This window comes from Haematobia irritans, chromosome 5 (genome assembly GCF_050003625.1).
Source record: "Haematobia irritans isolate KBUSLIRL chromosome 5, ASM5000362v1, whole genome shotgun sequence".
Taxonomy (NCBI): Eukaryota; Metazoa; Arthropoda; class Insecta; order Diptera; family Muscidae; genus Haematobia; species Haematobia irritans.
In genome coordinates this window covers 140095966-140110994 of record NC_134401.1, presented here as the reverse complement: position 1 = coordinate 140110994, position 15029 = coordinate 140095966, and the positions used below count along the sequence as shown (strand labels likewise).

The window sequence follows — 15029 nt, the reverse complement described above, 5'->3', positions numbered from 1 at the left end:
ATATAGCCCCCATATAAACCGATCCTCAGATTTGACCTCTGGACCCACTTTGAAGAGCAAAATTCTTCCGATCCGGTGGAAATTTGGTATGTGGTGTTAGTATGGAGTCTCTAGCAACCATGCAAAAATTGGTTCATATCGGTCCATAAATATATATAGCCCCCATATAAACCGATCCACAGATTTGATCTCCGGAGCCTCTTGGAGGAGCAAAATACATCCGATCCGGTTGAAATTTGGTATGTGGTGTTAGTACATGGTCTCTAATAAGCATGCAAAAACTGGTCTATATCGGTCCATAAATATATATAGCCCCCATATAAAACGATACCCAGATTTGACCTCCGGAGTCTATTGGAGGATGAAAATTCATCCAATACGGTTGAAATTTGGTATGTGGTGTTAGTATAGGGTCTTTAACAACCATGCAAAAGTTGGTCTATATTGGTCCATAAATATATATATCCCCCATATAAACCGATCCCCAGATTTGACCTCCGGAGCCTCTTGGAGGAGCAAAATTCATTCGATTCGGTTGAAATTTGGCACATTGTGCTAGTATATGGGCTCTAACAACCATGCCAAACGCGGTCCAAATCGGTCTGTAGTTATATATAGCCCCAGATAATCCGATCCCCAATTACACAAAAATTGGTCCATATCGGTTCATTAGTATATATAGTCTCCGTATAAAGCGACCCCCTTATTTCAATTCTGGCTCTCTACTTACCGCGCAAAAGTTCATATCGGATTGTAATTATTTTTAGACTTCCGTATATATATACCGGCCAAGAATTGAATTATATACGTATTTAATTTACTTTTTTTTGGTCTAATATATACCACGTATGGACTAACCTTTCTTTGCTATCGGCAAGTGTTACCACAACCCAAGTAATTCAATTTTTGATGACAGTCTTTAGTAGAAGTTTCTACGCAATCCATGTAGGAGGGTACATAAGATTCGGCCTGGCCGTATATAGTTATTTTATTTAAAAAATTTTTCAACCAAAGATACCGAATCTTCAAAATATGTAATAGCCTATTTTTAAAGGTTTTTCATTTTTAATCAAAAGATTCAGTATCTCAGTTAATTGAATTATTCAATTACATCAAAAATGTTTTTCTTTCATTTTAAAGAAATTCATCCTTAATATAGTTTGCATAATCTTTCGCATTAGATGAATATTGTTTTCAGTATAGGGATATATTTTCTATATAATTTAATTTAATTTAATTTAATTTAATTTTAGAAAACTAAATGAAACAAACAATTTTTTTTTTTTTAGATTTTCCAACGCATAAAGGACGAACGCCCTCATGTTTTGAAAAAGGTTACCATGTATCCAGGTGATATTACCAATGAAATGTTGGGACTTTCCGAAGAACACTTAAAACATGTGGCCGATAATACCAATATTGTTTTCCATATGGCTGCCACTTTGAAATTGGAGGGAAATTTAACCGATGCCGTTAATATGAATTTAGCCGGTACTCGACGTGCCATGGATGTTGCTCGTAAAATGAAAAATCTTGAAGCCTTTGTCCATCTCTCTACGGCTTTCTGTAATTGCGATCAAGAAATCATGCACGAAAAGGTTTACGATTTCCCCCACAATCCAGAAGATTTAATGCGTATGGCCGAATGGATGGATGTAGAAACTTTGGATGCTGTAACACCCAAACTTTTGTCACCCCATCCAAATACATATACTTATACGAAACGTTTGGCTGAACTATATGTCCGTGATCAATATGAGACTATGCCTGTGATTATTGCTAGACCCAGTATAGGTAAGTTTTCCTTTTTTTTTTGCAAGAACATAGTTTAAGATTTTGGGTTTAGTTATTCCTAAGATAAATGTGAAAGGGGATCTGCTGTGGTCTTTATTAAGCTTTCAATTTCTAATGATTGTTTGCACTTGTTTTGGGTATAACGCTTTCTTATGTTTATGTGAGGGGATTTTAAAAACTATTGCTTTTTTATAAAAAAAAAAAAAAAAATAAAGAACAAAGCTATATGGGCAATTAAAATGGATTTAAATGTGAAAACAAACATTTTCTTTTTATAAATTTTTTCCCAATTTTCAACCAAAGAAATTGTAATCCCCTGTTACCCTAGCAAATAATGTAACGTAGCCTAATGCATTATATCTATACCATTGCGATGCCGTAATGTGCAATTTAAGTAACGTTTTATAACGGAACGAGATGTGATGTAAAGTATTTTTAAGTAATGCGTCAAATAAATGAAGACGTCGTGGTGTAACTTGAGCTATTAGAACGTATCATAATGTGACATTTCCGTTAAAACTCCTTAATTATTACTAAGGATAAGTTAACTGTTATACAAACTCGTTAAAGACCCCTATAGGAAAATAAATGACATTTCAAAACAGATTCATGGAAAGACATGAGTTATAAAAAATAGGAATTGTTGGAAGTTTATTTTTTGGAGTTGAGCCAAGATGAAGCAATTATGTATAATTTGTCATTGTATTGTATATTAGTTTACATGTATATTTTCGATTTATTTCCCATTTTCATGAACGAACAAATATTTATGCCAGCTGTCAGTCGAGCGGTTTAGAAATGAAGTTGATTAGGTTCGGTTAGGTTAAGTGGCGTCCCGAAGTATCAGGCTTAGACTATTAGTCCATTGTGATACCACATTGGTGAACTTCTCTCTTGTCACTCAGTGCTGCCCGATCCCATGTTAAGCTCAATACAAGGGACCTCCTTTTTATAGTCGAGTCCGAACGGAGTTCCACATTGCAGTGAAACCACCTAAAGAAGCTTTGAAACCCTCAGAAATGTCACCAGTATTACTGAGGTGGGATAATCCAACGCTGAAAAACGTTTTGGTGTTCCGTCGAAGCAGGAATCAAACCCACGACCTTGTGTATGCAAGGCCAGTTAAGAACTTAACTTCTAAATATTTTTTAGTTACAGTTGACGGGAGAGAAGTTATTTTCATTTTACTTTCTGTTAACTGGGAGTAAAGTCTAACGAAGCTACATGAAAATGACCGTTAGAGTATCTGTTTATTGAACAAACTACTGCAAAATTATAAATTTGTAATATACAGGGTAGCTGATATGTAATACAACAAAGGAAACGCTATATTTTTTTAATTTTCTTTTATTAATATTATTGTTCAAAATGAAGAATGTCGGTATTTTAGTCCACACGGTATTTACCTGGCGTAGCGCCGTTTCGAGATGATGGACACATTGGTATTTTTTAGTGCCAACCTTGCACGCCAAAATGTCCAAGGGATTGAGATCATAAGATTTTGATCGTCATTGTGTGGTAGAAATAAAGCGAAAAACTTCGTTTTTATGCTAGTGGCGCGTGCTAAGTGTGATGGTGCTGAATTCTGCTAGAATATACGAAATGTTTCGTTTATCCAGAGCTTCAATACTCTAGGACATTTTCCCGATAATATCCGCCCTTAATGTTGACTCATCTCGACTCAAAATTAGCCGCCAGTTGATCAAAAATATTGGTTTAAAGCAGAAAAATGTATTAATAATTGTTGTATTTTTTTTTTCAAAATGTTTAACTTTCAACCCAAAATTCGTCATTATTAAGTTGCTATATAAATGTGATTGTAAGATTGGTTGTACAACTAATCTCATACCCATTCGAATAACTCCAAATTGATTTTATAATGTATAATTGTCCGCCGCCGAATAGACAAATTTATATCGGCTTAGCCGGCAAGCCGTCGGAGGCAAACAATTAGTGTCAGCCCCCGCCACAAAAATGGGTCGGCTTCATTCCCTGGCGGGGAGTAATCATCGGCCGTTACGGCAGTCCACATAATTACCATTGGCGGCGCTTGAGTTCATTTTGAGCTGGCAAATAAATCCGATCATGTTGTTTGCTCACAAACTGCTCAATTTGGAAAATTGGGTTCTCTCAACGGAGAGAACCCAATTTGGCGACTGGCCACTTTCGTGCAACTAATTCCAGTCCAAATTTGTTTGTGCATCGATGAGCTCTTGTAAATAATGGGAATTGCAATGGCCTAACTAACCGTTCTTGCGATATCTTCGGCTTATGATCAAGTTTTCTAACACTGCGGCATGGATTTCGATCAAGAAGAAGACAATAACATGAACTGTAACGGGAATATTTATGTCAGCTGTCAGTCGAGCGGTTTAGAAATAAAGTACCTTAGGTTCGGTTAGGTTAGGTGGCGTCCCGAAGTATCAGGCTGACTTAGGCTGTTAAGTCCATTGTGATACCACATTGGTGAACTTCTCTCTTATCACTGAGTGCTGCCCGATCAAGGGATCTCCTTTTTATAGCCGAGTCCAAACGGCGTTCCACATTGCAGTGAAACCATTTAAAAAAGCTTTGAAACCCTCAGCATTACTGAGATGGGATAATCCACCGATGAAAATCTTGTTGGTGTTCGGTCGAAGCAGGAATCGAACCGACGACCATGTGTATGCAAGGCGGGCATGCGCGGCCTCCCTGCAATACATATCAGCCACACTGTACACAAAATAATATTTTTTATTGTATTCAGTAAGTAAGTGATCCATAAATTTTTTAAATGAAATTGTTTCCATCAAGGAAATAATAATAAAAAAATATATATTTATTTATTTATCTTTAGGATTGTTGGCGATAGTTGTTTCATTTCGATACATACACGCAAAAAAATAATTCTTTCCTCCCAAACGAAATTTTAGACAAACAAAGTTCGTTTCTCATTTGCTTTTCGCTGTAAGGAAGTGTATTTGGAAGAAAAGTATATACTTTTGTGATAAACGTTTATTCTTTTCCAGGATGTAAAAACAATTTCATAAAGACAAACTCAAAAAACAAACATTATTTACTTGCTAATTGCATTTTCCTCACATTTTTCTCACATCCACGAGGTTTATTAGTTCTTAACACTTTTCCTTTAATACCAACAATGTAGAAGAAATTATACGATTTTATAAATTTTTTAAATTTTTTACCTTTTGCCTGGATGGAGAATCGAACCGCGGACCATGCACTTTGTAAGCCAACACAGTAACCACTGATCTATGTACCTGTTATGGTCATCAATAGATAAATATCAATATAAAGTATATTTATATAGCATAGCTTGCGGCGCCCACGAACCGAATAAACAAAGTTTATTTAACAGAAACAAACATTTAGTTTGGGACCGTGGAGCAGTGCTTGCTACGTCCGACTTGCATGCCAAGGGTCGTGGGTTCGATCCCTGCTTCGACCAAAGCTTTTTTGTTTTTTTTTTACATATATTCCAGATATGTTCGGAAGATTCCGAAAAATGTTCAACATTACATTGTAGTATATTAAATTTTGAACTGTAAAATGTGTCTTATTAAAGACCTAAAGTCAGAAAAGAACAGTGTTTGATATAAACGAAATGGACTGTGTTGTTGTTTCAAAAATAACTATTTTATTAAAAAAATAAAAATTTTGTAACAAACGAATTTTTTTGGTGATAAAAGTTTAAAATTTTCGAAGCAATTCAAAAAACTCTAACAAAAGAAAAACGTTTTCGGTACACGTTTTCCAAACGTTTTTTTTTCTTTGCGTGTATAGTTCCTTCATTTCCCTTTGAGACATAGAAAAAGAATCAGGTCTTAAAATTTCCAAAATTAGCTTTGTTTAAGTAGCTTTACCAAAGTGAATATAAGATTGGAAAAATATTAACTAAATAATTAAATATATCTTCAAATTTACAAAGCTTATCCCACTCCCTATAGCATCCTACTATTATAAACAAAAGATTTTTTTATATATATTTAACTATGCTTAATATATGCTTTTATTTTTCTTTACCTTTCCTTATGAAAAATAAAGAAATCTATTTCTCTTTCAAAGCTTACACCAAAGCCTTATAAACTTTATATTCTAAAAAAAAAAAAAAACAAGTGTGCAGTGCCTATGAATAAAACAAATAAAAACAAAAGTGAATTATAGTGCTTTTAATGTGCCTAAAAATGTATAATACACACAATTTGGGAAGCTGCTTAAAAAAGAAAACAAAAAAAGCTTTCACAACAAAACTCTAAGCCCTGAAAACAGCTGATACAAACAACACAAAAACCTGCAAAAAAACTCTAAAATTTATGAGATTTTTATGTCATGCCATGAGTCCGTGGTATATGCCTGGCTTTTCCAGCTGTTGCTCAAAAACACAGCTTTCAACCAGAAGCAAATATGCCTTTCCCTGCTTTCATAAAATGTTTAAAGTCTAATAAAAATTTGTTTTTTGAAAAAAAATATATATACATTACAAAAAAAAAAAAAAACATGAAATAGTATCACCATCGGCATTTGAGCCCGTAAATGGATGGGTGGATAACTTAAATGGACCCACTGGTCTTATGGTGGGCGCAGGCAAAGGTGTTATACGCTCTATGCTTATCGATAAGCGTCACAAATCCGAGGTTATACCTGTGGATTATGCCATTAATGGTTTGGTTGTTATACCCTATGCGTATTGTACAAATCCAAGGTATTATTGATTTTTCGCCAACGGAAATTTTGATTATGTCTTAATGGAGGATAATCCACCTTTACAGGCCTCAAGAGATCCCCGTTTATAATATCACTTGTGCCGAAAGACGCAAAGTATGCTGGGGTGATGTTATCGAATTGAGTAAGAAAATTGGCTATCAATATCCCATGGAAACTGGACTCTGGTATCCGGATGGTTGTATAACCACAAGTCGTTTATTACATCAAATCAATGTTATACTCTTCCATTGGTTACCAGCGTATTTCATTGATTTCATTCTATTGCTATTGGGTCAAAAGCGTTTGTAAGTTTTCAGTCGTCTAACATATATGGCTGGTTGATATGTAATCCATGGTTTTCGATATTTATAGCATGGTGCGTGTTCAAAGACGCGTTCAAATTGGTTTGAATGTTTTACAATTCTTTACGATGAGAGCATGGATTTTTAAATCTCCTAAATACGAAGCATTATGGCAAAATCTTAGTGAAGAAGACAAACTAATGTAAGAGTCGATATATCATCATATATCTATAAACAATCCTACATCATTCATAAACTTTTAGAAAAATTAAAAAAAAAATGCTAATATAATAATATCGATTTTTGAATTCAATATTCTAATTGTAAATGATAAAAAAAAATATTTTTTAATCAAACTTTTAAGATTAAGGGTGATACGGTCAAAATTTAGTCAATATAAACTTGACATATTTCTTTCAATTTTGCATTTAAAAACCTGAACACCCCTCATTTTGAAGGTGTGTGTGTAGAATGTTGCTCCTATTTTGATTTTGGAATTAACTCTTCAGTTGTCAAAATGCCGTCCAAGCAAGAAGAGCAGCGTATCAAAATTTTGTTCGCGCATCGCGAAAATCCGAGCTACTCGCACGCAAAGCTGGCAAAATCGCTAAAAGTTGCCAAATCAACCGTTACAAATGTAATTAAAGTGTTTGGGGAACGTTTGTCGACAGCCAGGAAGTCTGGATCGGGGGGAAATCGAAAACCGGAAGCCGCTGAGACGATAAAGAGAGTTGCCGGTAGTTTCAAGCGAAACCCTAACCTCTCTCTCGGAGAGAGGTGCATCGAGCCAAAAAACGAGCCGGACTATCGACTTACAAGAAGGTAGTGACTCCAAATCGCGATGATAAACAAAATACGACGGCCAAAGCGCGATCCCGGAGGCTGTACACGACGATGCTGACGAAGTTTGACTGCGTGTTAATGGACGACGAAACCTACGTCAAAGCCGACTACAAGCAGCTTCCGGGACAGAAGTTTTATACGGCAAAAGGAAGGGGAAAGGTAGCAGATATTTTCAAGCACATAGAACTGTCAAAGTTCGCAAAGAAATATCTGGTTTGGCATGCCATCTGTACCTGTGGCTTGAAAAGCAGCATTTTCATAACTTCCGGCACTGTCAACCACGAAATTTACGTGAAAGAGTGTTTGAATAAACGTCTGCTGCCTTTCCTGAAGAAACACGGTTGTTCCGTACTGCTGGATTTGGCATCTTTCCATTACGGTAAAAAGGCCATGGAGTGGTACGTCGCCAACAACGTGCAGGTGGTTCCCAAGGACAAGAACCCTCCCAACACGCTAGAGCTCCGCCCAATTGAGAAATACTGGGCTATTGTCAAGCGGAACCTAAAGAAGACCAAACAAGTATATAAAGCAGTAAGTTCGGCCGGGCCGAATTTTAAATACCCACCACCATGAATCAAATATTATAGTTTCCTGTGAAAATTTCAGGGGGATTTGATGACAAGCAGATCAGTTCAACCAGTACACTTCCCGAAGATAAATTCAAAGATTTTACCTATGAAGACTAGATCAGATTCTGGATTTATAAGAACCATATTTGTTTGAGTTTAAGAGGAATCATGAACATCGTGTACAAGAAACGATGAAATAACGCCTTGATTTAAAATCTAACATCTGTAGATTTTTACCCCCATTATTTAAATGATTACCAGAAGTAAAATCTGGAAACTATAATTCAGTTTCAAGCAATTTTCATTATCAGTGCATGGACATGGACCGATATTCACTATTTTCGGCACACCTCTTTATGTTCCTAAAATACTTCTAGATTTAAAATTTCATGCAAATTTGAAAAAAAACTATGGTTTCTAAAAGCCCAAGAAGTAAAATCGTGAGATCGGTCTATTTGGGAGATAAACCAAAACATGGACCACTACACGCCATTTTCGGCTCTCATATTTAAGGTCCTAAAATACCTCTAGATTTCTCATTTCAGGCAAGTTAGATAAAAACTACGGATTCTAGAAGCCTAAAAAATAAAGTCATTTCTTGCACAGCTATTTATATTCCTAAAAACCTCCAGATTTTCGATTTCAGGCAAAGTGGACAACAATTACGGTTTTTAGAAGCCCAAAAAGTAATATCGGGAGATCGGTCTATCTGATGGCTATATCAAAACATGGACCTATACTCACCATTTTCGGCATACCTTTTTATGGTCCCAAAATACCTCTAGATTTCCAATTTGAGGCAAGTTGGATAAAAACTACGGTTTCTATAAGCCCAAGAATAAAATCTTGAGATCGGTCTATATGGGGGCTATATAAAAACATGGTCCGATACTCATCATTTTCAGCACACTTCTTTAGGGTTTTAAAATGCCTCTTGATTTCTAATTTCAGGCAAATTGGATAAAAACTACAGATTTTAGACGCCCAAGAAGTAAAAACTGGAGATCGGTCTATATGGGCGTTATACCAAAACATGGACCGATACTCACCATTTTCGGCACATCTCTTTATTGCTCTAAAATACCTCTAGATTTCCAATTTCAGGCAAATTGGATAAAAACAACGGATTCTATAAGCCCAAGACCCCATATCGGGAGATCGGTCTATATGGGGGATATACCAAAACCTGGACCGATACTTACCATTTTTAGCACACCTCTTTATGGTCCTAAAATACCTCTAGATTTCAAATTTCAACCAAATTGGATAATAACTACGGATTCTAGAAGCCCAAGAAGTACAATCGGGAAATCGGTCTATATGGGGGCTATACCTAAACATCAACCGATAGTCACCATTTTTGGCACACTTCTTTATGGTGCTAAAATACCTCTAGATTTCCAATTTCAGGCGAATTGGATAGAAACTATCGATTCTAGAAGCCCTAGAAACATACTCGGGAGATCGGTCTATATGGGGGCTATACCAAAACATGGACCGATACTCACCATTTTTGACACACCTCTTTGTTGTCATAAAATACCTCTAGATTTCCAATTTCAGGCAAATTGGATAAACACTAAGGGTTTTATAAGCCAAAGACCCCAAAGATCGGGAGGTCGGTTTATATGGGGGCTATATCAAAACTTGTACCGATATAGCCCATCTTCGAACTTGACCTGCCTGCAGACAAAAGACGAGTTTGTGCGAAATTTCAGCACGATTGCTTTATTATTGAAGACTGTAGCGTGATTACAACAGACAGACAGACGGACAGACGGACATGGCTATATCGTCTTAGAATTTCTCCCTGATCAAGAATATATATACTTTATATAGTCGGAAATCGATATTTCGATGTGTTACAAACGGAATGACAAACTTATTATACCCCCGTCACCATTCTATGGTGGTGGGTATAAAAACTGCTAAGGCCGAGCAGCAGTTCAAGGCAAACTGGCTTTCTGCGGCCAAGAAGGTGGACAAGGTGGCTGTACAAAATCTGATGGCAGGTGTCAAGCGTGAGGCCCGGCAATTCGGATTTGGAAAAGCGAAAGCTTATCTGAATATTTTTCCTGAATTTTATACTAATTGAACTTGAAAAGAAATTTAATTTGATTTTTTAAATAAACGATTTCACCGATTTACACGCGTTTTCCCTTGACCAAATTTTGACCGTATCACCCTTTATTCTGCATATATAGGATCCTACATTTTTTACCTTTACTAAAGGAGTTTGGTATAGATTTCAAGCCAAAGATGTAGCTTCTTTAAAATATTCTTTAAGATATTTTTCAGGAATATTAAAAATAAGGATTCAAATATTGAGCTTTTTATCTTTAAGTCAAAGATTGCATATCTCATTTAATTTAACGATTATTTCTTTAAACCAATTTTTTTTTCTTTATATTAACACAAATTTGGGTTTATTTCAAAGGTATACGACATTAACGTAAGGATGTCGTATACCTTTGAAATAAACCAAAATGTATCACACGTATGAGTGTGATACATTTAAAGAAATAAATTTAATAAAAACTATAAATTTTACTTTAATTAAAACTTATTTATTTTAAGGAAATTTGTTCTCATGCTTAAGTAAATGTCAGTTCATATATTTATTTACATGATAGAGACTGCTACATCTCTCCAAAGTAAATAGAAGAATTCACACAAGATAGGTCAGAAATTCTCAAATTTTATGCATTTTACCAAAAATACGTCCATCGTGAACTTTATACGGCGCTAAAGAAATTTTGAAGTGTAATTTTTTCCTTCAAATTCAAAATTTTCTGTAACAATTGAACAACAATTAATTATGTCCAATAAATTTAAATTTATTTCTACAGTTTCCTTCCTGGTAGATTAACTTTTTTTGAGTGTATCGTTCTTAATACCTCAGAAAAGAGTCCACGAAACTTTCTATAGCCGATATAAGTTTTTTAGTTCATAAAAAGTTATTATTTTAATTAAATATTATATGAGAAAATATTCCTTATTTTAATCAGTTTTTTTTAATCAATTTTGTAAAGTATGCGTGTGTTGTTAATTTTTTCCTTCAAATTTACAAAATTCAAATTTTTCTGTAACAAATGAACAAAAATAATTTTTCCAATAAATTTAAATTTTGTTTCTACAGTTTCCTTCCTGGTGGATTAATTTTTTTTAAGTGTATCGTTCTTAATACCTCAGAAAAAAGTCAAAGACAATTTCTATAGCCGATATAATTTTTTTAGTTCATAAAAAAGTTATTATTTTAATTAAATATTATAAATGTGAGAAAATATTCCTTATTTTAATCAGTTTTTGTTTACTTTAATTTAATGAAGAAATTTTACTGAAATTGTGACTGTCTTGAACATCGTATAGCCCTAAAGACATTTCAAAAATATTTAACTCCCTTTTTATATCAAAATATGAATTTTCTTAAACAATAGAAAAAGAAATTATTTTTATACCCTCCACAATAGGATGGGGGTATATTAACCTTGTCATTCCGTTTGTAACACATCGAAATATTGCTCTAAGACCCCATAAAGTATATATTCTGGGTCGTGGTGAAATTCTGAGTCGATCTGAGCATGTCCGTCCGTCCGTCCGTCTGTTGAAATCACGCTAACTTCCGAACGAAACAAGCTATCGACTTGAAACTTGGCACAAGTAGTTGTTATTGATGTAGGTCGGATGGTATTGTAAATGGGCCATATCGGTCAACTTTTACGTACAGCCCCCATATAAACGGACCCCCAAATTTGGCTTGCGAGGCCTCTAAGAGAAGAAAATTTCATCCGATCCGGCTGCAATTTGGTACATGGTGTTAGTATATGGTCTCTAATAACCATGCAAAAATTGGTCCACATCGGTCCATAATTATATATAGCCCCCATATAAACCGATCCCCCGATTTGGCTTGCGGAGCCTCTAAGAGAAGCAAATTTCATCAGATCCGGCTGAAATTTGGTACATGGTGTTAGTATATGGTCTCTAAGAACCATGCAAAAATTGGTTCTCATCGGTCCATAATTATATATAGCCCCCATATAAACCGATCCCACGATTTGGCTTGCGGAGCCTCTTAGAGAAGCAAATTTCATCCGATCCGGCTGAAAATTGGTACATGGTGTTAGTATATGGTCTCTAACAACCATGCAAAAATTGGTCCATATCGGTCCATAATTATATATAGCCCCCATATAAACCGATCCCCAGATTTGACCTCCGGAGCCTCTTGAAAGAGCAAAATTTATCTGATTCAGTTGAAATTTGGTACGTGATGTTAATATATGGCCGCAAACACTCGTGCAAAAATTGGTCGATATCGGTCCATAATTATATATAGGCCCCATATAAACCGATCCCCAGATTTGACCTCCGGAGGACCTTGGCAAAGCAAAATTCTTCCCATTCGGTTGAAATTTGGTACGTGATGTTAGTATAGGGTATCCAACAACCATTCAGGAATTGGTTCCTATCAGTCCATAATAATATATAGCTCGCATATAAGCCGATCCCCAGATTTGACCTCCGGTGCCTTTTGGAGAAGCAAAATTCATCCGATCTGGTTGAAATTTGTTACGTGGTGGTAGTATATGATATTTAACAACCATGTGAGTTGAAATTTGTGGATGACAGTCTTTCGTAGAAGTTTCTACGCAATCCATGGTGGAGGGTAAATAAGATTCGGCCTGGCCGAACTTACGGCCGTATATACTTGTTTTTTTTTTTTTTTGATAAAAAATATTAGTAAAATATTTTTTTATTACATTTATGCCCATGTTCGAAAATCCACTTCCAGGTGAATGTGAATCAATTCTATGATTTTGGTGTCGTACAATCCACTTTCACTGGAATTTTCGTGAAATCAATTCACTTGCAAAAGTCTTGGAGAAAGTTGAATTATGTCCCCGATGGATGTATTTCCGGTTAAAAAAGTAGTCGTGTAAAAAATTTTAATTACAAAAATAGTGTAAATTGATTCCACTTATTTTGATTTCCGCCTTAGTGAATTTTTGTGCAATCCAGCTGGTTACAGAAAAGTTCAAAAAAAAAACGTGGAATCAAGGACACCACATTTAGACGCTCGTGGAATTGACGTGAATAGTGGAAGTGGATATCGGAACATAGGTTTTATTATCTAAAAAATCCACATTTTCTTTTGTAGTGGGTTCAGGCTTTTTGTTGTATCACTTCATTTTCGCAACCTTTGCGATAATATCTTCATTATTAAATCTTTTTTAAATTTGGCAAAAATTATTTTTTTATAATATCGGACAGTAATAGTCATATGCTTTCAGATTTACATATAGGTTCCATACGGAGTGAAATATAGAGACATTTTCTTTGAATAAAAAAATCATAATATAAAATTTTTATAAAACAAATCCAAGAGTTTTCTTATAATGAATGATGTAGGATATACCTTTTCCCCTATTCCACAAAAAAATCATTTATTTTATCTGAAATAAAGATTCAATATGAATATGGATACTGTCGAGGACATTGAATTATATATACTATCATGTATACAAGGTGGTCGCTTATATTTGATGAAAGAATCACCAGATTCTTTGCCTAAGGCCAGGAGACAATTGAAAATGTAAGCAATCATAATTCCCTATCCCAGTAATAAATTCCCAATAAATTTTATATATCAATATTAATTTTCTGTCTATGTTTTTCCAGGATGTATATCCTTGATCGTACCTGTAAAGCCATCATATTAGGTTTTTTATCATATTGGTTATATAATGCAACAGCATCATTTATAAGAGCCTAAGAATTATAATTTTCTGTATATTTTTTAGATTTTTTTTACACAATGTTTATCCTTTTTTTTAATTATTGAGTTATATGATATTGTTATTTTTGTTTTATTTTAATTATGTTTTAGCTATTAAGTGCTTTTTGTAACGGGTTATTGTTTTGGCGCCAAACTGATACTCTATATTCAAATATATTTTGGAATATACTTGGATTGATTTCAAATTTTTTATTCCCTTGTTGCTTTTTTGTTTTTTTAAAGAGCTGTTTTAATTATTACATGAAATAATAAAGTGTGCGTGTGTGTTGTTTATCACTATATGGATTTCTTGGATATAGAAATTTAAAAATATAATTACATGATTTCTTTGTTCTCTTGTTTTTAATAAGTGCAACTCTACTGTGGTATTTCCAAAAAAAAAAAGAAGAAGAAAAAATATGTGAAAAATATTGTGTATTTGATTTGTATGGATGATCAAGGGGATTCTAAATACCAGCTATACACATCTACACAAAACCACATTTCAAAGTAGATAAATACATAAACATACATATTAGCACAACATTATTGTTATTTAAACACTTTTAGTAGGTTTTCTATTTACATTAAAATGTCACTTCTATAAAATTTAGATTTTTTCTATGAGTCTACAAAATTCACACCACAAATAAATTAAAATGATGTACATTTATGGAAATAAAATTTTGACAAAAATTTTTATAGAAATAAAATTTTGACTAAAATTTCTCTAGAAATAAAATTTTGACAAACATTTTTATAAAAATAAAATTTTGAGAAAAATTTCTCTAGAAATAAAATGTTGACAAAATTTTCTGTAGAAATAAAATTTTGACAAAATTTTAGAAATAAAAATGTGACAAAAATTTCTCTAGAAACAAAATTTTGATCTAATTTTCTATAGAAATGAAATTTTGACAAAAATTTCTGTAGAAATAACATTTTGACAAATTTTCCTACTGAAATAAAATTTGACGAACATTTTTGTAGAAATAAAATGTCGACAAAATTTTCTATAGAAATATAATTTTGATCAAA

At 34.0% G+C, this 15029-nt stretch overlaps 1 protein-coding gene across 3 annotated transcripts in view; it reads left to right on the top strand.

Annotated features, from left to right (window-relative positions):
* LOC142238520 (putative fatty acyl-CoA reductase CG5065) overlaps window positions 1-15029 on the top strand; it is a 59165-nt gene that overhangs the window by 25322 nt on the left and 18814 nt on the right. For 2 of the 3 annotated variants that reach the window (XM_075310195.1, XM_075310197.1), the window contains exon 3: window positions 1290-1794. In XM_075310195.1, the coding sequence (XP_075166310.1) occupies window positions 1290-1794 (505 nt within the window). Of the gene's footprint in view, window positions 1-1289; window positions 1795-6300; window positions 6497-6563; window positions 6804-6870; window positions 7003-13679; window positions 13809-13894; window positions 14191-15029 lie in introns of those variants that run through there. The other variant, XM_075310196.1, reaches the window with a different exon arrangement.